The 24,501-nt window shown below is 34.3% G+C and overlaps 1 protein-coding gene and 1 pseudogene across 4 annotated transcripts in view; both read left to right on the top strand.

The window, feature by feature from the left end:
* The window catches only part of COL11A1 (collagen type XI alpha 1 chain), a 193,174-nt gene extending 169,661 nt beyond the window's left edge, over window positions 1-23,513 (top strand). For all 4 annotated transcript variants that reach the window (XM_088022931.1, XM_088022932.1, XM_028101999.2 and 1 more), the window contains 13 exons: window positions 1,768-1,821; window positions 1,947-2,054; window positions 2,515-2,568; window positions 10,601-10,654; window positions 11,561-11,668; window positions 12,160-12,213; window positions 12,323-12,358; window positions 12,462-12,515; window positions 13,985-14,234; window positions 17,712-17,824; window positions 19,246-19,314; window positions 21,869-22,102; window positions 23,367-23,513. In XM_088022931.1, the coding sequence (XP_087879057.1) occupies window positions 1,768-1,821; window positions 1,947-2,054; window positions 2,515-2,568; window positions 10,601-10,654; window positions 11,561-11,668; window positions 12,160-12,213; window positions 12,323-12,358; window positions 12,462-12,515; window positions 13,985-14,234; window positions 17,712-17,824; window positions 19,246-19,314; window positions 21,869-22,102; window positions 23,367-23,513 (1,335 nt within the window). The remainder of the gene's footprint in view (window positions 1-1,767; window positions 1,822-1,946; window positions 2,055-2,514; window positions 2,569-10,600; window positions 10,655-11,560; window positions 11,669-12,159; window positions 12,214-12,322; window positions 12,359-12,461; window positions 12,516-13,984; window positions 14,235-17,711; window positions 17,825-19,245; window positions 19,315-21,868; window positions 22,103-23,366) is intronic.
* On the top strand, window positions 20,677-20,828 carry LOC114208128 (U4 spliceosomal RNA; annotated as a pseudogene).
* Window positions 23,514-24,501: the final 988 nt, after the last annotated feature.

Genomic DNA, 24,501 nt, shown 5'->3' on the forward strand with positions numbered 1-24,501 from the left:
TTGATACCTTGAATGTTAGTGTTCATATTATAAATGATTCTTTTCTCATCATTTTGTTACAAGATTTAGAAATGTCATGTTTTATATTTCACAGATGACTATGTAAATGTAAGAAGAAAATATGACTATCAGATTTCAAAATCTGATTATGTATTACAGGATCATAGTGTATCTTATATTTTAGCCAACTCAAAATTTTCCAGTTAAAACAAGGAGTTTCAAACATGGAATTTGTATTTCTCAGGTATTATAAACAGCATGTATGGAAAAAGTAATTTGTTGACATGGTGGCTACAAATGTATTTTGAGGTTTGTTTTGTTTGACCTGACTCTTAGGTTGCCAACATGGTGAAAAATATAGGTAAAATACTTTAATGTATAAGAAAAAAAATCTAATAATCTTAGTAATGATAGTAACAACAGCCAATGTTTGCTCAGTGCGTTTTTATGTCCCAGGCACTGTTATACACCATTTACATTTCTCAACTCATTGAGTTCTTATGATGACTCTGGGAAATAGCTCTTATTATTCTCCACATTTTGCAGAGAAGTAAACTGAAGCTCTGACGTGGTGTATAACTTTCTAAAGATCACAAAGCTAATTAGTGGCAGAGCCAGGATTTGAAGCCAGGCAGTCTGAGTCCAGGCTTTACGCTCTTAAGCACCAGATTCCATATCTGCATTTGCTACCACTACACTGGAAAGCTTGAAAAATACTTTCATATGTGTTATCTCATTTAAATTTAACAACAATTCTATAGCAAGAGGATTTTATTGGTAATATTTTATGGATAAAAGAACTGAAGTTCAGGAATACTAATAAATTGTTAAAGTCACAAAGCTAATAAAAAAAGAACTAAAGAGAATTGGGTTGACAGATATCTTACAAAGATATGTATATAGTCGAGGAGCAGTATTACGAATAGATTTAAACTGATTAATAATTATCATCTCTCCATAGCAATCTATGGAGCTGTGCAAAAGTCAGGCAAAGACCAGAATATTCTCTTAAGCTGTTGGATGCCATATGGAGTGTGAAGGGTTTTTTTTTTCCTGCTCTTGCTCTAATATTAGATTTTAAAAAGTGATAACTATTTTTATGTCACTTATTTATGTGAATTGCATAGTTCCGGAAAATGAAAATAAAATTTCTGCTGACAGTCAAGATTTTAAATGTTGCGCTGCCCTAGTTTGAACATGATCGTATAAGAATGCATAACATATGGATGTTCTAAGATTGAGAAAGGAGCAAATCTTAAAACCCATTTAAGGATGGAAGGGAAATGTAATACATGCAATTAATTCCGAATTACACAATATAATAAATGATACCTGAGTATTCAACACACTAAGGGTGACTAAGTCATCAGCATTTCTTAAAAAATGTATCTTCACCATTTCCTTACATTTATATGATGTGATTATCTGTCAGTCTGTGCTTCATTTATTTTTAATAACATAATAAAATTTTTAAAAATGTAAAATAAAAAATATGCTAACTGCAAGTTTTTATCAAAAAGGGTTTTGATTTTTCTTTGTGTTTTAAACCCTAAATAACTGTAGACAGCCACAATTTATTAGAATCTGTTACAGATTAAACTGGAGTATTTGTGAATAAGTCCTCAGTCACGTTACTTTTTTTTTTTTAAATATGTTGCGTTATTTGTTTCAGAAGTACAGATCTGTGATTCAACAGTCTTGCACAATTTCAGTTACGTTACTTTTATATGCAATATATATATTTTAAGTGCAATTTTCTGTTTATAGGGTCCTCCCGGAGCTGCAGGTTCAGAGGGAAGACAAGGTGAAAAAGGTGCTAAGGTAAAATATACAATGTTTGAATGGCTTGTGCATAAATTGAACAACATCTATCTCAGTACTCTTAATAACATAAAAAAATATCATTTCTCATTATTAACATGTTCACACATTTTATTTTCTAACAGGGAGAAGCAGGTGCCGAAGGTCCTCCTGGAAAAACTGGCCCAGTTGGTCCTCAGGGACCTGCCGGAAAGCCTGGTCCAGAGGGTCTTCGGGGCATCCCTGGCCCGGTGGTGAGCATCTCTGCTAAAAGATGCCATTTTGAAAATGTTTTATTTCCCCCCCAAAAAAAGTTTTGAATGAAAATGTTTATGTCAGTATTATTTCATAAGGTGTGGATGTTTTATGGGAATTCCATAAATATTATGTAGTGATTAAAGCCAGATACTCTTCAGATATTTAAATATGTCATTTATTTTAATAAGTCCAAGGTGAAATTCCAACACAGAAAGGCAGAATAGACACTAAACCCTAAGAACTCAAAGATGTACAGTTTTTATTCATACATCCATAGAGACATACCCCATGTAAAAAGATTCAAAATTGCTTATAACATTTGTAGATGTTCTCCATGTGATTGGATTCATAGGTGATGTTTGCTTGCTTGCTTTTTGGATTTCCAAAATTGAAATAAAAAAAGATATGTATGCTTTTGTTAATTAAAAAAAAATCAAATATGCTTATTTTCTGTAGGGAGAACAAGGTCTCCCTGGAGCTGCAGGCCAAGATGGACCTCCTGGTCCTGTGGTGAGTATGATGGTTCCTGTTATTTAGCAAGGGAGAATTCCAGAAATAAAATTGTTTATAAGGTAGAATTTCTGATGTTTTATATCGTAAATAAGTTTATATTTTGTACAATATTCAGGGAAGCGTATTACTTAGACCTAAAAAGGGGAAAGTAATCCTCACTGATAGGTTATTTGGAAAATATGCCACTTGATCAGATCTTTCCTTTCTTATGTCCTTTGGATAAAAGAAAATATTTCCACTCTGAATAAAATGCCACTAATGGTCTAGCCAGTTTTTTTCCAAATGTGGACAGTTTCCCCAAATGCAGGCAATTACACTTAGTTTCCTGGCACTTCATTTAAAAGAATGACATTGGCACAGGCATATAGTGATTCCTTCACCAAATAAATTGTTCTATTCATGAGTCATACGGACTGAAAGATAAAACATTAACCTCCATTAGTGAAAAAAGGCATAATTATTATAACTGGAGCCTGGTTACTATCACAAACCCTATGTGCAAACATGCTTGAGATATGCAACAGAGCATTTAGCTGACCAGCATACTGTTCATAGATGGGAGTTTATTATAGATTCCAAGGCTATCCTCGCTACAGAATTTAGGCAGAAGTGAGAATCCAAGCCTTGCCTTTAAAATAATTATTTTCTGGGACGCTTGGTGGCTTAGTCGGTAAGCATCTGCCTTCAGCTCAGGTCATGATCCCAAGGTCCTGGGATCAAGTCCCTCATCGGGCTCCCTGCTCAGTGGGGAGCCTGCTTCTCCCTCTCCCTCTACCTGCTGCTCTGTCTACTTGTGCTCTCTCTCTCTCTCTAATAAATAAATAAAACCTTTAATAAAAAATTATTGTTTTCTGGGTGACAGATTCTATATTATGGTAGAGGCATTTGAAATTCATTGTCCAAAAGTAGTTGCATGTAAAGGGATTAATCAAAATAGCTAATAATACATACAGCATTATGCAAGTATGATGCATGTTGGTTCAAATAGTCAAATGCTTCTGTAGAGCAATTTATATTTTACAAAAATACCTCTTATCATGAACATATTAGTTACCTCAGATATACATACTCACAAAGCCATCAAAACTGGGATTCATAATCTTAATTATTGTGGAGGAATTTTGACCATCCCTTTCAGTAAAAATGCCACAAAATATACCAAATATTTCGTGTTACAGAGATTATTTTTTTTAAATTTCACTGAAGAGTTAAAGATCATTTATTTTAGTATCAAGATAAAAGTTATCAAATTTTGAGTGGCCTCAAGCAGGAGATTATCAAATCTGCACATGACCCCATTAGCATGGAACAGGGACCTGGCTGAAGCAGAGTGGGCTCCATGTCTGCGCCACTATTTAGGGAATATTCTCCTTAGATATGGTAAACTCTTAACTGTAGAGTCAGAGCCTGGAAAAAAAAATAATTCACCTTAATATCACCTTAAAATTTGCCAGAGATTTTTTTTCTTGTTATTTCAGATTTTCCAATAAGTATTCTGACCTTTCTCCAGATGAAATAAAAAACATCATGCTGGAGATTTCCTTCAGATAATATTAAAAATAAAACCATCAGACATACCATCTGACTCCAGCTTGTAAAAGTTTATATTTTTGACTCTTAGGTAAATGTGAGTTTACCGAGCAAGGGACAGAACAACTCATACCCTTTTAGGCAGAGTGAAGTGAAAAGCATCAGAATTTAAGAGTGTGGGTGCCATGCCTTTCTCTGGCTACTTGTTTTATCAGAGAGCACTTATAATGTGAATAGATTGTAGCTTTTTCAAGGCATCAATTAATTTGACAATATCTAACTTTAATGAAAATGCTAGTTGGTTCTCATGAAGTGAGGATGGGCAGAGAAACCATCTTCAGGATGCTTTTTATGGCAATTTAATGAGCTTTTCAACTCAGCTAAGAAAAATTTATTTTAGTAGGCAATTTTTGATCATGGTTATTGACTCTCAAGTTAAGCTCCCTAGTTTCAAAAACAAACACTTCTACTTATGTGCTAGATGACTTTAGGAAAGCTATTTATTTATTTTTCTAAGCTTTAGATTCCTGAGCTGTAAAATTAGGATATCAATAGCATCTATCTCATGGGATATTATGAAGTTTAAGTGAATTAAATGAAGATATTAATATCTTCTACCCATGGGATTCTTATGTTAATTAAATAAGTTATATGTAGAACACTTAGACCATTAATTGGCAGTAGAAGCACCAAATAAAGAATTATTAATTGAATGAAATGATGTTTTGAAAAATAAACAATTTCATATTCTTAGTGAAAAGTAACTAAATTTGGGGTGCCTGGCTGGCTCAGTCCATACAGCATGCGACTATTGATCTTGGGGTCCTAAGTTCGGGCCCCACATTGAGGGTAGAGTTTACTTAAAAAAAAGTAACTAAATTTGACCTCATTCATGCGTATGTACCATCAATAAACTTGTTTGAAAGACACTGACTCTTAAAGCAAATATAAAGGACCAACTAATTATGTGGACTTACAGCAGTTAGAGTATAAAGTAAGTAAGTAGTATAATAGAATCAAGCAGAGAATGCTAAATATATTCAGAGTAAGACTGTTAAAATGCCCTTCCCTCTGGGGACCTTTCCTTCATCAGAAGTATGGTAAGATTATTAAAGAAGGAAAAGAGAGGCTTAAATGTGTATGTTAGGCTTAAAAATGTGGGAGGTAAAAATAAGAGGTTTCAGAACTCATACGAATTTTCATTTGTCTCTGAAATTAATCCATATGAAATTCATCTGAATATTCTCTCCAGAATGTGTTTTTCCTCATTATAATTATAAATATATTCACATCCATATCCAAGTCTACACATGTTTCAGAAGCCTGTTTATCACTATATTTCTGCAACTACCTACTGGGTCCCTTTTCCCCTTCTAGAAGGTGCCTGAAACTTCTTGCTGTAGGGTCCACTAGTCAGAAAACATTCCCCTTTCCCAACTTTTAAACATAACTTAGCTGTTTAGTAAGTACAACTTACAGTGCTTTCATCATTCCAGATAGGCAGCTACCTAATTAGGCAATTGCACTCTATCTAACAGAGCGGTTAGCAGTATGGATGTCTTTCCTTTTTCTCTGGCTTTTTGTTTTATCAGAGAGTATTTATATACCTCCTTATACACTTTCTTTACTTAAAAGGTATTTTATAGGTATTTTATATACAACTTTATATTAACCTTTAGAATGGAAATTCTTTGGGGTGAGAGTGAAACGGATCTTTTAGAACATTTAAAATGATATGCGTTTGGTGCTTGCCCATTCTGTAATCAGCTGTACTAGAGTTTAGATACGGTACAGTATTTTTCACTTTAAAAGTTAAACATTTTTCATGGTAAAAATTAAACTTCTATAAATGCATGAATTTTATGTACATATATATTTAGAATCACCATATGGAACTGAGGATAGATTAAATAGTACATATGAGAGCTAACAGAAAGCTAAGGACAATGATGAGATTATATAAAGAATAATAAAAGGGTTTTTTTTAAGTTGAATCAAATTTTTGAGTAGTCAACAAGAAAAAGAGGTGAAAATTTACCATAATTTAATTATACATTCCTTCTTTTCACATACTGATAAATAAAATATCTGATACCATTATTTTTCAAACCGTAAGTGCCTGAAAAAAAATGGTAGGATGGCTTACTGAATTTCAGTTTGAGTTTTTTTAATGCTACCTTTGAACTATCTGTAGACAGGGTTGAGACGTGTAGCATTCCATAATGATTCACCAGGTTTAAATAATAAAGCATTTGCTTTTCACCAAACTAAACATTATTTCACAATATTACATTCTAAATAAAGTGCAGAATCTACCGTTTCTTTAAACTTCAATGCACTAGAGTTGTGAGATGCATATTAAAGCAAATATTCTGTAAAGCATAATACTGCAGGGAAAAATGTTTGATTGTATATTCTGGACACTTAAGAATGTACCATCCCTGTTTTCCTTTCCACTTATGAATTATGTATTTCCCTAGGGTTTTTCAATTTACAATATCCTAAATAGGAAATAGAAAATATGTACTTGGAATAACATTTTTAGATGCAGAATTGATAGTTTTGATATGTTACAAGTTCAGACGGTTATTTTTAACTGCGATCAACATCATAACTTTACCAATTTCTATTTCCAAATGATGAAAATGGTAAGAACCTGATTTTGTTTGGTAAATTCATCCTCAGATAATGTTTGCAAGTTCATAAGAAATTATTAGCTTAGAGGAATTAATCCTCATTTCCTCTCTTTTATGTACATTTATAGAAATGATTTAAAATGCATAAACATAGGGGCGCCTGGGTGGCTCAGTCGGTTAAGCGGCTGCCTTCGGCCCGGGTCATGATCCCAGGGTCCTGGGATCGAGTCCCACATCGGGCTCCTTGCTCAGCAGGGAGCCTGCTTCTCCCTCTCTCTCCCTCTGCTTGTGCTCTCTCTGTCAAATAAGTAAATAAAATCTTAAAAAAAAATAAAAAAATAAAATGCATAAACACAATGTCTAGTGTATTTCTCATTAAGCCTGAGTAATCAGAATTCCAGTATTTCTTCTCTTCCTCCTCCACTTCTCCTTTTCCTTCTTCTTTGCCATTTTAGCTTCTACTATAAGAATGTGGTGAGAAGGCTGATTGATAACTGACTGTAACTTTTCAAAAATGCTATACTTCACTGTTTATACAGTACTTTTGTAGGTCTGGTTGCTCTTTCATTATTACACTGCTATGATACAGTTATTACTATTACAGTACCTTCATAAATGAAGCTCAGAGATAATAAGTAATAGATCCAAGGTCACCCAACTAATGTGTGGTTAGACTTGAGACTCTGAATGAAGCAGTGATTAGAATATTGATGTCCGGCAAGCAGCGTTCCTATCAGTTCTCCCACTTACAGCAAAATTGCTGTAAAGTATATCATATGCTTAAAAAAGTTTGAGTGCAAAATGAAAAGTTAAGAAAGAAAAAAATCTGGCCTGTACAAAGTTTTGTATTTTCAGTCTGGAGAATGTACTTACTTTTAATTCACTTATGTCAGGTTTAACCAATATTCTTAAAAGGTTTCTACTTCGGGTACAAGCATATGGTTCTTTCATGCAGTTACGTTTTTATTAGAACCATTTTTTTCATACTTTTTATGCCACCTTGTTCTAACATGTAGAGTCTTTGGCATTTATCCTGGTGGTGACATGGTCGCAAGAAATTATTTAAGTGTTTCCATTACTCATTGATATTATTCCTTTTAAAATGTGCTATTGGGGGGTGCCTGGGTGGCTCAGCTGGTTAAGCGACTGCCTTCGGCTCAGGTCATGATCCTGGAGTACCAGGAGGGAGTCACACATTGGGCTCCCTGTTCATCAGGGAGTCTGCTTCTCCCTCTGACCCTCCCCCCTCTCATGTGCTCACTCTCTCATTCTCTCTCTTTCAAATAAATAAATAAAATCCTTAAAAGAACTACTTTAAACAAATAATAAAATGTGCTATTGGGCAACATTATTTTCCTAATGATTCATCATGCATTTCTGATAAAATCAGAAAAGAGTAGATGCGAAATATATTCCCTTAATTTAGAAATTATTAAACTAGTAGAACTAAATAGGTAATGCTTTTATTTTAACATAAATGAGATCCTTTGTGCTGTTCAGATTTGCATATTGATTTAACCTGATTTGGGACCTAACAACACAGAGCCATGTCTCTCAAAGCATACTGAGTATCAAACCTATGAAACAGATCCCTGGTCTCTTAACTCCAGAATTTCAGATTCAGTTGGTCTGAATGAGGCCTAAGAGTTTGCTTTTCTAATAAAAAGTTCACAGATGATGCTAATGCTGCTGGTCTGAGGACGACACTTTGAGATCCACTATGATGGGGTGTTAGTAAACAAGATGAAAATCTGGTTTTTAAACCCAGCCTTAGAATATACTTGGAGGTAAATTTGGTAATTTCTTTCTCGTCTACGTTTCGTCTGTCAGAGATTTAACAAAGTGGCATGATTATTTTTATACAAAAAAAGTCAAACTGAATTAATATAAACTTATGTCTGATGATTAATAATTTTCTCCTTATTAGAAGAATATTATTAGGAGTGCCTAGATGGCTCAGTGGGTTAAGCATCTGCCTCCGGCTCAGGTCATGATCCCAGGGTTCTGGGATTGAGCCCAGCGTCCAGGATCCTTGCTCAGTGGGGAGCCTGATTCTCCCTCTCCTTCTGCTGCTCCCCCTACTTGTGTTCTCTCTCTCTCTGTCAAATAAATAGATAAAATCTTAAAAAAAAAAGAATATTATTAGGCACATTCACATTTAAAACTGCACATATTTTCTATGAAAATAATTTGTATCTATTGTTAATGGAATGATGTAGGGAAATTGTCCACTTTTATATCAATATACTTAGAGAATTTCAAATTCATTCAATAATTAAAACAAATATAAATATATATAATATTAGCCCAAAATACTATTGTTACACAGTACTAATTGTACGAACCCTATTCTTACTTTCCCCTGATGACCAGGAATTCAGTTTAAGGTGTAGATGTGAGAAATTAAGGAGTGCAAAAGGCTCATCTACTCAATCTCAGGAGACAGGAATTATAATCCTCAATCTATAGATGAGAAAACTGAAGCTCTTTTTGGTTAGCTAATTTAAATTGCTAATAAGAGAGGCTGGCTTCTATCCCAAGTCTATCCTATTCTGAGCCCATACTTTTTATTTTACATCATGCTACTTGGATCACATCCATGGCTCTTAATACTTTAAATTCACAGAAATGACGGACTGGGACTTAACATGCTCTTTCACATGGAAGATTCTAAGTGTCTGGGTAGAGAGGAAAAAAATTGCTCATGGTAGCCTTGAAGAAGATACAATAGTGAACACTCATGGTATAGTTTGGTAAAAGTTAAAACAATTTGTTTTCTAAGTGCCATGTTAAAAATCATCAGTGAAGCTATAATTCTAAAATTGAATTCGATATAAATAATTCAAACTCATAGAGATACTGTAGAAATCTTTTGCTTTGTTTTTCTGGCTGCCTTACTATTTCAGGTAGTAATGACCAACATTTTGAAGCCTTATATTGGCTCTGATCTCATCAATCACATCCTTACATTCTTTTAGTGTCAGTTACATTTCTCCTGACAGAAACTCTTGCCTGCATAGTTTCATTTGTCATTAATTTCAGAACAAGGGTCATATTTTGTATTGCCTTCACTATGGAATACACTATTCTATAAAAACATTTGTTTCAAAGTCATCAATATGAATGATTCCATGGGTAGGGGTCAAAACAAAGAGTTACTTGTTGAAGTCATGCCACGATTTTCATAAAAATATAATTTAGCATAAATGGATAAATATCTTGTCCTTGGACATAAGAAAAGGTTAAATTGGTAAAATAGAGATGTTTATATGAAAAAGCTAATTGTTCTGTTATTAAATTTACAAATCATTTAGATGAAAGATTCTTCAGGAATTACAGTTAAAAATACTGTCTTGGGAGTTTGCTTAGAAAAAGTGGTTATCAAAGGTCATTTGACTGCCAAAAATTTACTGAGTTTTTTTTTTTTTAATTTTACATGAAACATTGTAATGTATTTCAGCTTAGCACCAAAATATCTGATTGAGTTGATGTATGATTTGGAAATCCCTTCTTCTAAAATTTGTGTATTTAGTGCTCACTTTGGCAGCACATATACTAAAATTAGTGTATTTAAAAATGTATCCTTCTTTTTCAGTTTAAAGACCATATAAACCATGTCTTATTTCTAATTTCATATTTCTGTGGTCAAACATCAATATTATGCTTTATAATTATAGTTAAGTATTAAGCCATGGAGTTTTAAACAAGCAAATTTATTTTGAATCCTGAAAAATAAGCACTAATCATTATTAATTATTTTCAAACTCTGTCATATTACCCAAACCACATTTGCCCTGTGGATAGTAATATGATTCTCTAACTCATACCTACTCTATGTATGTTTATTATTTCTCATTATTTAGGGACCTCCTGGCTTACCTGGCCTCAAAGGTGAACCTGGCTCCAAGGGCGAGAAGGTGAGAATAAAAGCACATGTTATTACAATTTTGACATCCTGATAGCAGAGACAATAATTTTGCAGATTGAATCACTCAAAAAGAAATTTCAAAGAATATCTTTGTCCTTCTAACCAAGGAAAAATCTGTCAATCCTCTGCTTCCCAGATGAATTTAGAGAAGAGAAAATTATAAAAAGTCATAGTGAAAAATATATCAGCATTCAGTGTTATATTTTTTCAATGTCCCCTTGTAGGAACCATATGGAGAAAGCATATGGTTATACTAAAATAACCCTTCAGCAAATAAACAGATGGAATAACAAAATGCCCATTTTTATGTTTTTAAACATGAAAATAAAAAATTTAAACTAAAATACCTTTGAAATAGTAATTTGATCTTCCAGAATGTATGCTGAGTTGCAACAAATAATTAAAGAAAATAAGCCTTTTTAGAATACCATTAATGTTTTTTGGATTGTTTTTAAATCTCCAAATGTCTCTTAAAGACTACAGAGTCTCTTAAGAGTAGAAATCATTTCGTATAAAATATGATGCTTATTAAAATAATGACTTTTCAGTTGTTTATTTCATCAATATTACATATGGCCATTATTGGTCTCTAAGTTGAGGGAATTCATTTTAAGTAAATGAAGCACCAAAGATGTTATTTTTAGAACACATTTCATTGCCTAATAATCCTCCCCACCAATAAAAGCCTCACTTAATGTAAGCAGTAAATGATCCTGTTAGGTAAGAGAAAAGCACGTTCTTAATACTACATATCCTTCAGAAAGTGTTAAAGTTTTTATCTATTTTTTTTTACTTTTATGTTTCATAAATTTAGTGTGCCATTATTTTATGACCATAATTTAACAGATGGTTGTAATTCACGTATTGTTAAATTTCTTCTCTCTGCCTTCTAAAGGGACATCCTGGTTTAATTGGCCTGATTGGTCCTCCAGGTGAACAAGGTGAAAAGGGTGACAGAGGACTCCCCGGAACTCAAGGATCTCCAGGAGCAAAGGGAGATGGAGTGAGTAAAGATATAAATTATTCTCCTACTCCTTTCCAGTCGTATACACACACACACACACACACACACACCTGAGCACATTCCATTAAACATGACCAAGGAGGTGATTTAGACCATCTTTAATCTCTTTAAGTCAATGATGTTTTCAAAAAGAAATTTACTTAACCTTAAAGTAATAAATTAAAAATATGACAAGCTAGAAATCATAAAAATTACAGTTCAGTAGTTAATTACACAAAAATTTATCGAATCCCCAAAATATACAAATCATTATTCTGAAGGCTGCTTTATATCTATAAAGATATAGACATTAAAGCAAATGGGAAAAAATACAGATTATCTTGCTAAAGTTATTTCTTAGATTCACAATGGAAAGTTTTAGGTTATTCTTACATATTTTGCATAATCAAAAGTTTGCAGTGTGTTTTGTTCTGCAAAACATGGCATAAAATAGCTGAGGACAACTCTAATTTGGATGATTCTCTCTATAGGGAATTCCAGGTCCTGCTGGTCCCATAGGTCCACCTGGTCCTCCAGGCTTACCAGTAAGTGCAAGACAAAAGAATTTTATAAAATAAACTTTAAAATATACCAAGGAGTCATGAATTCTCCACAAAGGTAAAATCTGCACTTTTACCTTTGCCTTTTTTCTAGGGCCCTCAAGGACCAAAGGGCACCAAAGGCTCTGCTGTAAGTACTTTTGCCTTTGGATTTTCGTTTTTCAGGGAAGTCCACTCAAATGCCTTATTCCCCATTCATCTTGTTCCTTTTTATTTTTCTTTTTTTTAAACAGGGACCTGCCGGCCAGAAGGGTGACAGTGGTCTTCCAGGGCCTCCTGGGCCTCCAGTAAGTGCAGAATAACAAGACTGATGTGCTGACATTTAGCATCCTGAGACTACCAGTGATTTCTCTGAATTTGTAAGAAGGATGGAAAAAAAAAAAAGACATTCTGTCAAAGTGCTGATTTTTCTAGGAAATAGCACTATATTAGTTACATAATCAGGTTCTCATGCCAAGATTTTTCTTTTAATTGAATATAAGGATCCATTAACCATGTATTATGATAGTCTTGTTTTTGTTTTTCAAGAAAATTATATACTTTCTTATATCACATTTTTATGAAAGCAGTTGATTGTATGCCACAAAGATACATATATGTCTGACCACACTAGGAATAAAAACGAAAGTTTAGATACTTGGCATTTGTTTTCCTACTATATATAATGATCACCATAAAAGCAATAATAATTTGTAACATTTGTTAATGCTGACATTTTCCAGGCTTCACATAACTACTAAGTGATAGATCCGCTTTGCTAGGGCTGCCATAACAAGCACCACAAACAAGGTGGCTTAAATAATAGAAATGTATTATCTAACAGTTCTAGAGGCCACAAGTCCTAGATCAGACTATGGGGAGCATCGGTTCCTTCTGAGGACTGTGGAGCTGAAGGTCTGTTCCATGGCCCTCTCCTTGGCTCCTAGGTGGCTGTCTTCTCCTATCTTTTCCGATCATCTTCTGTCTATGTGTGTCTTTGCACCCAAATTTCCTCTTTTTATAAGGATACCGGTCATATTGGAACAGGATCCACCCCAATGCCCTTATATTTACTTAACTAATTATATCTACAGCAACCCCATTTCAAAATGAGGTCTTATTCTAAGGTACGGGCGCTTAGGACTTCTACCTATGAGTTTTTGTGGGACATGATCCATACCAATATGGATTTAACTATTTGGTATAGTTCTACTCTTGCCACATATGCAAATTCAAGTCTGGCTGCATTTTTTAAGCTTTTTAATTTATGCAGTTTTAAGTTATATTTTAAATAAGTTAATGTGTATTTTTCAAAGTTTAGTGTTTCATAATATAAATTATTATCAAGCACAATAGACAACTCATTAAGTAGCATAAGAACCCTAAAATGGTGTTTTAATCTTCAGAGACTAAAATCTAGTTGCAGAGATAGGACACATAAATGAGGACTAGTTAATAAATAAGAAGGTAATGCACATATGTCCACACAAATCTGTGCTACATTACTTATGTAGAAAAAGGTCCAGAAATCATCTGATTTGTGTGTCTACCTCAGTATCCCTACTAGATTCTTTTTAAAAGAACTTACAGAATTTACACACCAATATTTATATATGTGTATATGTATGCAGTAGCAATTAGAGAAAACTTTGAAAATAGGAAAAACATTGGAAAGCTAAACCAACTGTAATTTCTTATAACAATGACATAACCAGTAATAATTATGCAGAATCTTTTAGCTTCAGAAGCAATTACATGCACATTATCTCTTTCACAGGGTCCACCTGGTGAAGTCATTCAACCTTTACCAATCTTGTCACCCAAAAAAACAAGAAGACATGCTGAAAACATGCAAGCAGATGCAGGTGATAATATTCTTGATTACTCAGATGGAATGGAGGAAATATTTGGTTCCCTCAATTCCCTGAAACAAGACATCGAACATATGAAGTTTCCAATGGGTACTCAGACTAACCCAGCCCGAACTTGCAAAGACCTGCAACTCAGCCATCCTGACTTCCCAGATGGTATGTTAATAATACATGACACAGCAAATGTACTGAACCTCTCAATTATGATGGTGCATTGTCAGCTCATTAATTCTAGTTAAATGTTTAATATAGAACCTAAATAAAACTAAAGCAAATGATTATTCTTTCCAATCTTGTAGACAGAAAAGGTCATTTACACTGTGCAATTGAAGATCTCTTCGGAGAATCCTTGCCTATTACATAAGGTTTCATTAAATTATGACAAGATCATTTTTTATTGACTATAGATAACATAAATGCATTTTCCCTGTAGTAACTATCATAGAAAGGGTTTTGTGTGTGCACGCATGTGCACATTAGTATATAATTATTTATATCCTATAACCTAACTTATTTTACATTGATATGAGTAGAGTTAACATGAGTAATAGCACAACTGAATCATATTTGACCTATCAGTTTAGCAATGATTTGGTGAACAGAATATTTAAGAATTCGGATATCTTGGGGCAAAACTTTATGTCATTGTTCCACAAATAATCAGAACTGTGAACAATTTATTTGTAATAGTAATCAGGATAATTTATTATATCTACCATTTAACATAAACGTTTATATATCCATCCTGAGAAGGCAACAGTTTCAAGTATCCTGCGTTAGTTAATAAACTCACATAATTACTAAACTAACAAGAGGCAGATCTTTATGTGATCTTAAATTTCCCACTTTATGTGGAAATATTTTGTTACTCTTTTTACCATTGGGACAATATTATTTTGCTCTGTCAATTATACAAGAATGCTATAACTGAGAGCTAAATAAATCAGTACAGAGAGAAAAGTTCAATGTGATTCAGAAACAGCCACCACCATAAAGGAAGAATGTCATAAAATCATCTTATCTTAATCAAGCATAGCCTGTTAAAACTAAAACACAGGTAGCTATTAAGGGTTCCATACAGACTGATATCCAAGGTCTTCAAATTTATGATATGTGTATTTGAAAAAGATATGTTTAGTTCAGTAGTAATGCAGTGAGTTATAAGAATGATTCAGACTCCCGGTCTAGCTAAGATAATCATACATTATTGAAATTCAAATGTGAAAGATCACAACATGTACTGAGTTATAAAACAACATATGATTAATTAGAACCTGAGAAGTCAAGGAAAATTTTTGTATATTTTGGAAATGGGAAGTTCACTGTGGGCTACATTTCCCTATGGTTTCCATATAATAACTAGCATTATTAATTCTTCAATGTATTAATTAATTGCAATTAAATATTAATTAATTTAGCAGGGCCAGGCACTGTTCTTCAGACAGAGATTCATAGATATGCAGAAGGAATAGTGCCCTTGAGCTACTATTATCAAACAATGGAGACAGCAAAATCATAAGTATTAATAATAACATATTATGACAGATACTGTGGAAAAAATGAGTATTTATATAAGTAAGAGATGATTCGATTTTGGGTAAATAGGATGTTAACATTTAAGGAGGTGACTTTTAAGTGAAACCTTTCAAGAGGTAGCCAATCATGCAAGGAATCAAAAGGGTATTCCGGGCAGAGGATATGGGTCTCTTGAAAGCTTTGAAGAAGACAAGATCTTGGTGTCTTCAAGAAACCGAAAGGTCTCTGTGGCTGAACGATAGTGAGCAAAGTGGAAAATGACTTGAAGTGATTTGGAAGAAAGCAAAGTAGAATCAAAGGAAGCTGGTTAAGGAGCTGTTGGATTAATCTAGGCAAGAAATTGTGGTGACTTGATTTAGGGATCTGATAGTAAGAATAGGAGATGAATAAATTAGAGATAAATTGCACATGGTATCCATAGTATACTGAATTTATTGAACAAAGGTGTCTTAGTAATTAAGTTATTATTATGTTATTTGAAGAAAATTAATGACAATATTAACTGAATAAATCAAGATAAAAAATACCACAGAATTTCTAAAAACCATAATATATACCATTAAGAGTGGTTATCCTGGTTGGTAAAATCCTGGATGATTTTTAACTTTATTTTATGTATTTTTTTTTCTAAGGATTTCAGTTGGTTCCAGATGTGAATCTATAAGTGGTGCAATCAGAAAAAATGTAAATGTTTTTGTTAAATAAATATTTTAAGTGATCTGACATATAGTAGAAGCTAATTGACTATTAGAGTACTTTCCCTGTTTATATACAGTAGTAGTAAAAGATAAAGCAGATTGGTATTGGATTTTTTTTTTAAGATTTTATTTATTTATTTTTGAGAGAGAGAGAGAGAGAGGAGAGAGATCACAAGTAGGTGGAGCATCAGGCAGAGGGAGAGGGAGAAGCAGGCTCCCCAGGACCCTGGGATCATGACCTGAGCTGAAGGCAGACACTTAACCGACTGAGCCACCCAGGCACCCCTAGTATTGGATTTTTTTTTTAAAGATTTTATTTATTTATTTGACACAGAGAGAGAGAGAGACAGCGAGATAGAGAACACAAGCAGGGGGAGTGGGAGAGGGAGAAGCAGGCTTCCCACTGAGAGGGAGCACCATGCGGGGCTCTATCCCAAGACCCTGGGATCATGACCTGAGCCGAAGGAAGACGCTTAATGACTGAGCCACCCAGGCGCCCCTGGTACTGGATTTTTAAGAGTTCTAGTACTAAGTTAAGCAGTTAGAGATTTCAGAATATTAAAAGTTAATAATCAGTAGATTCACATAATTCAAACTAATATTTAAAATGAAGTGGCAGCATAGAAAATGGTAGGAGGGAAGCAAAGTATCGTCACATGTAAATCAATGCTGTCTCTCAATAGCTGTTACCAACAAAAACCATATTGTCAATTATTTTAAAATAATTTTATTTCCACTACTTACCATCATTACTCATCTAGCACTAAATTAATGGTCACAGTCATTCACACGATAAAATTTGTTCTGCACCATTTAGATAATGACATTAATAGCAAACTACATTTAAATATATAAAATAGACCTTTTTTTAGGATATGAGTACATTTACTACAAGAAGTTTATGCTATAAAGTAATGCAAAAGTATGATCCCTGAGGCTAAGTAGATACTATCACCTCCATTGTTACAGATGAATAAACCAAGGAAAATATAGTGATTATACTCAGACAATTTAAGTAGTAAATAATACATATGAGATTTAGAGTTAAACTTATCTGATTCCAATATACATGCAACTTATTACGATGGATAAATTGAATGTTAATATTTGAGGAGGTGACCTTTAAGCTGAAACCTAAAAGTAACAGACGTGCTAGGAACCAGAGTGTTCTGGGTAGAGTGTATGGGCAAAGCTTTCATGCAGACAAGACAAAGGGTCACTCTTTTAACTATTCAAACACAAACCCCAATATGACCAAAGGCATAAAAGTGATTCTCGTAGGAAAAAATCCATCAGTATTAATTTTTCTTTATTTCTCTTTCTAATAAAATTTGATATTTAATGCAATCCATTTTTATATAAATGTATTTGTATATGACATATTTTTTCCTACCTCTAGGTGAATATTGGATTGATCCTAACCAAGGATGCTCAGGAGATTCCTTCAAAGTTTACTGTAATTTCACGTCTGGTGGTGAGACTTGCATTTATCCAGACAAAAAATCTGAGGGAGTAAGTACCAATCTGTTTTGGTGGTGACTGTTGACAGTTCTTGCCATGTTTTTGCAATATTGAAATAAACAGGAAAATTATACTGTCATATTTTCATTTATCTGCTTTTCTTACAGGGTAATTAGAGCATTTCATTTGCATAAACATGAATAAGACACCAATGTGGTGCACAGAGTTAACAAATACTTCCCTCCTTTATCTTTTACCCAGATGTATTCTTTATGCACCTGCTTGTGCTCTCGGGTTCTATGGCTTTTCCATGACACAGCACAGCTGATTTCTCAAATTTTAGTACATGTATAGTATTCTTCATTCCAATTACCACGTGATAGAACTCGCAGCTGTATATGTTCAAAATACACAATTTATAATCTTTTACATAAAATAAGAGCATCGTTTGCCTTTGCGTGCTTTTTAAAGGTTTAGCCTCATCAAAAACATTTATTGATTTTCACCCAGCAGTATCAATATATTTGAGTTCTATCTTTAAAGCTATAAAGACAAATGACCAATACAGGGAAAGATTTCTCACTAGCATAATTATATTCTCCAGTTTCTGGTGATAAATGCTGCCTTTGTTTGTAATCTTTTAATAAATCACATCCTTCTTAGTAAATGGTGTGGGCATACAGAGGCACAGAAAGTGCTTAAGGCAGCTAACGTCCTTTAGGTGTGGCTAATCTCTTTAGGAGAGAGGTTAAGTTTGTGAGAAAAGGGTGGGTAGTAGGGGCCGGAGACAAAGCAACTTCCGTTTCCGTGGCCAGTGGTGAAGCATAATAAAATTCCTGGAGCCCCCAGACAAATGAGGGCACATGGAAAATGCCTCCCCTTACACTGATAACTCAAATTCCCTACAGTGAAGCCTTAGATACCCTTATATTTTGCTGATGTTTACAAAGCAAAATGATAAATGCAGATCTATTAAAAATTCTAAACATTCTTCCCAGCAGGAGATGATTAGGCTTGCTTCCTGCCAATGACTTTTCCATAGCACGGCACCCTTAGTTACTGGCTGAATGCTTTCAGGATGCTTCCCTTCACTATGGAATACTGATGGTACTTGCCTTGATGGCTGATTCCAACTGGTATTACGAGGGGTTCCTTTGCAAGGGGTTTTGCCTAAGAGTTCCACCAGTGTCCCCTACAGCTCTTATTATGCCATCGGCAGGGTATTCCCCCCGACCCGCCCTTCTTTTTGAGCAATTAAAGAAAACAGGAAGAAAATGCCTCAGTCTTCACTAAGTGGGAATTCACAGGCTCTCTCTCAAATTTTTCTCTTTATCTCATTTTCCGTAGTTCAGGATAGACTGTTTTAAAACTTCTTCGGCATCTTAGTCTTACTGAAAATTACTGATATGTACGTAAACAATACTGCTCCTAACTTTTACCTACTCTCTAATTTTCCTGTTCCTTTATGACAGGTAAGAATATCATCATGGCCAAAGGAGAAACCAGGAAGCTGGTTTAGTGAATTTAAGAGAGGAAAACTGGTATGTTATTACCTCAACATGAAATGGTTTGTCTTACACTTCATAAATGAAGCTCAAGGGCGCCTGGGTGGCTCAGATGGTTAAGCGTCTGCCTTCGGCTCAGGTCATGATCCCAGGGTCCTGGGATCGAGTCCCGCATCGGTCTCCCTGCTCAGCGGGGAGCCTGCTTCTCCCTCTGCTTCTCTCTCTCTCTCTGTCTCTCATGAATAAATAAATAAAATCTTAAAAAAAATAAAATAAATGAAGCTCAAATTATATATCTCTAGACCCTGACTGTGAAAGTCTAAATTATACTATCTTGGATTCCATGTGTTCTCTGGCTTGCTCTATCTATATCTCTTAGACCACTGTGGTATTTTAGAGAAGTCTAAATGTTTTGTATCAAAATACATGGAAATATGCTGAACTTACCAAAATAATGTGATCAGATAAAGTATGCATTGCACTAAGTACCTGATAGATGTCATAAAAATAGATTGTTAGAAATGACAGGTATAGAGAATAGATAAATTACTTTTTGTTCTCTATTTCAATAACAACTTTTGGAATGTGAAATGTTTTTTCTATTTGCTACATGTAGATATAAAGTGAACTGACTGACCTGACCTTTTATTTGGATTAGAGCACAAGTTCACTTAGATATTTTCATACAATGACCAATTCACTATTAATAATTTGTTATAGGTATTTTAAGATTAGGTACCAAAACTAAATTTATATTATAAAAGCTGTTTAAAAATACATGTGTGTTAAGATATTAATAAGAATGTATTTTAAATGAAAGTTTCTCACTTATCCAGGTAATTATTCAATTTTTAATGTTCTTTAAAAAGCTATTATTTTCCAATGATGGCTGTTTTATGGTTATCATCCTATGGGAACCTACACAAATTAATTAACAATTTTAGTGAAGTTCTCTAGTTCACATAATTCTTCAGTGCAGTCTTCAAGTTACATTAAATGTCCATGGGACATCTTACCAGTGTAGAAGTTAAAAATTCATACACAGAACAGTGTGTGTGGTATTATTTTTTGTTGTTTTGGTTTGTTTTCCTTCGTGGGCATTTCCCAAGTGGCCTTTTTTTCTTCAACCAAACAAGGTTCCTCACTATCTAAGCTATTAATCAGTAAGGATTAAGTAAATTCAACAGTAAGGAAGAAAGTCATAGATAACTACCTCTACATCGGCTAAATCTATAGTCTAGGTAAATTTCCTACTCCGTTTTTAAAAAATCTAGGTTTATATGTTTCAGCTGACCCCTGTATTTCAATTATACCCAGTAAAACAATTTACGAATTTAATAAAGAGTTTTAGTAATTTTCAATTATCTTCCTGCTCTAAATACAAAATAAGTATTTACTAGCTTTGCACAGTGGCAGTATCATAGCCAATGAGGTTTATCCAAGGTGCGATTATTGCTAATTGAAAACTTTTCACAAAATAAGTATTTACTGACTCAACAAATATTCACTTGTGTCACCTGGGGCATTATGTTTGGTGACACAGTGATGAGTAAGTACATCATCTAAGAATGAACAAACAGGCAGGTCTGTGCAGTAAATAGAAGCCCAAACACCTTAGAAAACTATGGCCCCAAAATAAAAACTGCAGGAACATGTTTAAAATTTTGGGCCAAGTGGATATACTATGAAATGTTTTAAAGAAGTAGGTGAGATTAAAAAAAAAAACACTAAGGGGTGCCTGGGTGGCTCAGTCGGTTAAACGAGGACTCTTCCTTTCAGCTCAGGTCAAGATCTCAGGGTCGAGAGATCTAGCCACCTTGCGCTCAGTGCTCAGCAGAGGTGGGAGTCTGCTGGAGGTTGTTTCTCCCTCCCTCCCCTTCCCCCTCTGCTCCTCCCCCCACTCATGTGCACTATCTCTAAAAAAAAAATTAAAATAGGTAACCTTTGCATTGCACCAAGATTCCTCAGTCCCCATTGTTTCACTATTTTTTTTTTTAAAGATTTGATTTATTTATTTGACATAGAGAGGGAACACAAACAGGGGGAGTGGGAGAGGGAGAAGCAGGCTTCCCGCCGGGCAGGGAGCCTGATGTGGGGCTCAATCCCAGGACCCTGGGATCATGACCTGAGCCAAAGGCAGAAGCTTAATGACTGAGCCACCCCAGGCACCCCTGTTTCACTATTTAAAAAGGTACACAAACAGAATGAAAGATACTTCATAATCTATAATTTAAATTTATTTAAATTATTAATTTAAAAAGCTACACAAATAAAATGAAAGCTCTCTTAGAAACAAAAGCACTTTTTTGGAACTTTTTAATGGGTAGGACAATGAAGCATAGAAAAAAGTGATTTTTTTCAAAGATAAGTAGTGCTTACAGTAACTCGGGTGGGCGTACAATTCATAAAATCCTGTCTCTGGGTCTTCTCACCCTCTGTGCCCACTTTCTTTCCCTAAGTGAAAATGTGCCTATGGATTCATCCACGTGCTTCTGGGATCACAGTTCACTGTCAACAGTGATTTTTATCCTTTTATAACATGAAAGAGTAAAAGAATCTTTACGTGTCTTTTTTATTCTTTTATTCCCAGCTTTCCTATTTAGATGTTGAAGGAAATTCCATTAATATGGTGCAAATGACGTTCCTGAAACTGCTGACTGCCTCCGCCCGGCAAAATTTCACCTACACCTGTCATCAGTCAGCCGCCTGGTACGATGCGTCAGCGGGAAGTTACGACAAGGCACTTCGGTTCCTGGGATCAAATGATGAGGAGATGTCCTATGACAACAACCCTTACATCAAAGCACTGTATGATGGCTGTGCAGTGAGTATCCTCGCTTTTGCCTTCTTTCTCAGGGTAAGAGGCAGTGTGTAACCACCTCAGTCTGGCCCTAAGCCACATTGCTCTCTGGAATGGATGGCAACTGTTAAGATCTGATGCTTAACACTGGCACTAAAATACAGTATCTTAGAAGCCACTGATATTCACACACACACGCATCCACACACACACGCACACACTCATGCACGCATGTGCACACACACGCGCGCACTCATGCACACACACACACACACACACACAAACTCTGAAACATACATATAGACACATATTCCAAAAGCCGTAACGGAAGGTAATCTTAGATCACATGCTATTTCTATGGACTTATTCCTGATACTGGAATACTATTGTAGCTACTTATTCTTGAAATAAAAAAAATAAATCAAAAACTTTATTTCATTTGTCTCCTTCATCCATGATTCTAAAATGACAGATAAAGGAACCAGCATTATACCATTTATACCGTAGAGAAGTCTTGCCCTTGTATTTTGTTTGTAAGGAGCTTGTCTGTTGGTTCTGTATTATACAAGTTTAGGCAGTTATTATCATTTTTGGTTATTTCTATCCTCCGGAACTATCCTTTTCACACAAATGGGAATTCTATTTAAGAAAATGACCCAGAGAGCACACTAAAAAAAGTCATTGTTTTAGCTGATGACTGAAGAAGTCACAGTTACGAAGAAATAGTCCCATGCCTTCAACGAAGTGAGTAGGGTACCCACAGATCAAAGAAGAGAAAATAAAACATATTAAAAGTAGCAAGTGTTTGGATTTCCCAATAGTTATGTACTGATAATCATTCATAAAATTAATATATAGCAGCAGAAATGCTTTGACTTTTGACCTTGTCCACTATAATTTCTATACTGTATCTTAAGAAACCTTGAATATTTATATAGTATGATTACAATGGTAATATATTATTATGAAGGAGCCCGACCCAATTTTAGCATCAGTTTTCATATTAAACTGTATTTATCAATTCAATAAGATTCTCTTCAACTGTGCAATATATCCGAATATTATAGTTGGGTAATAACAGCTAAATATTAAGCATTCAAAATTTAAAACTACACATGACATCAGTGATGACAACAAGAGTTAATTGCACGTAGATAATGGCAAATTTGTTTCTTACTCTCTTCTTTCTTACCTTCTCACCTCCACTCAGAGGCTTAAGAAAAAAATAACATATATGTTAAAACTATGAAATGATTGTGTAACTTTGTATTTCTGTTCAATTTTACAGACCAGAAAAGGCTATGAAAAAACTGTGATTGAAATCAATACACCGAAAATTGATCAAGTACCTATTGTTGATGTAATGATCAATGACTTTGGTGATCAGAATCAGAAGTTTGGATTTGAAGTTGGTCCTGTTTGTTTCCTTGGCTAAGATTAGGACAAAGAACATATGAAATCAACAGAAAAAAATACCTTGGTGCCACCAACCCATTTTATGCCACATGCAAGTTTTTGAATAAGGATGGTATAGAAAACAACTTGCTACGTATATATGTACTGATTAGAAATACCGATGCCCTTGTGGGGGCAGAATCTTTACATGACAAAAGCTTCGAAAATCATAAAAATACAAGATAGTGTGGCTGAGATGGAAAAAGGTCTTATTCTTGATTCCCAATTTTCATCTCTCCTTTTCCTATTTGGATTTCTTTGGTGCTGTAGAAAAAAAGAAGAGAACAATATATATTCATAAAAGATATGGTGCTCATTCCCATCCATCAAGGATGTGCTAAAAGTGTGTTTAATAAATTGTAATTATTTTATGTACAGTTCTATACTGTTATCTATGTGTCCATTTCCAAAACTTGCACGTGTCTCTAAATTCCACCTGACTCTAATTTTATGACAATTGAAGAACTATGATGGCAATAAATATATTATGAAAAAATAAAGTTGAATTTCTGATGACTCTAATTCCCTCTCTTTGATTAATAATAAAATGCCTTTGTATATATTGATGTTGAAGAGTTCAATTATTTGATGTCGCCAACAAATTTCTCAGAGGGGCAAAAACCTAGAAGACTCTCGGAAGCACACTTGGATCAACTCTTCTCTACTGACAGTAACTTTGCTGAATTTCAGCCAAAAATATCATGCATTTTGATGCTTTATTCAATGCTATACCTCAGCCTTTTTCTTTTCAGAGTCCAGGATTTCACAGGATCCTTGTATATATGGAAAATAAGCAAGTTTATATTTTTGGACAGGAAAATGTGTATGAGAATCTATTTTAACAAACTGATGCCTCCATCAAGCAAACAATCAGATGTACAATTTTCTTACTACCTTATCTTATCTCATCTCATTGTTTTCAGTGTGCTTCAGTCATGCAGATTAATATTAAAAGATGGGAACTAAGC

The sequence above is a fragment of the Eumetopias jubatus genome, unplaced genomic scaffold (assembly GCF_037043125.1).
Source record: "Eumetopias jubatus isolate StellerSeaLion01/CBP00866 unplaced genomic scaffold, mEumJub1_p1.0 scaffold_4, whole genome shotgun sequence".
In the NCBI taxonomy this organism is placed as follows: domain Eukaryota; kingdom Metazoa; phylum Chordata; class Mammalia; order Carnivora; family Otariidae; genus Eumetopias; species Eumetopias jubatus.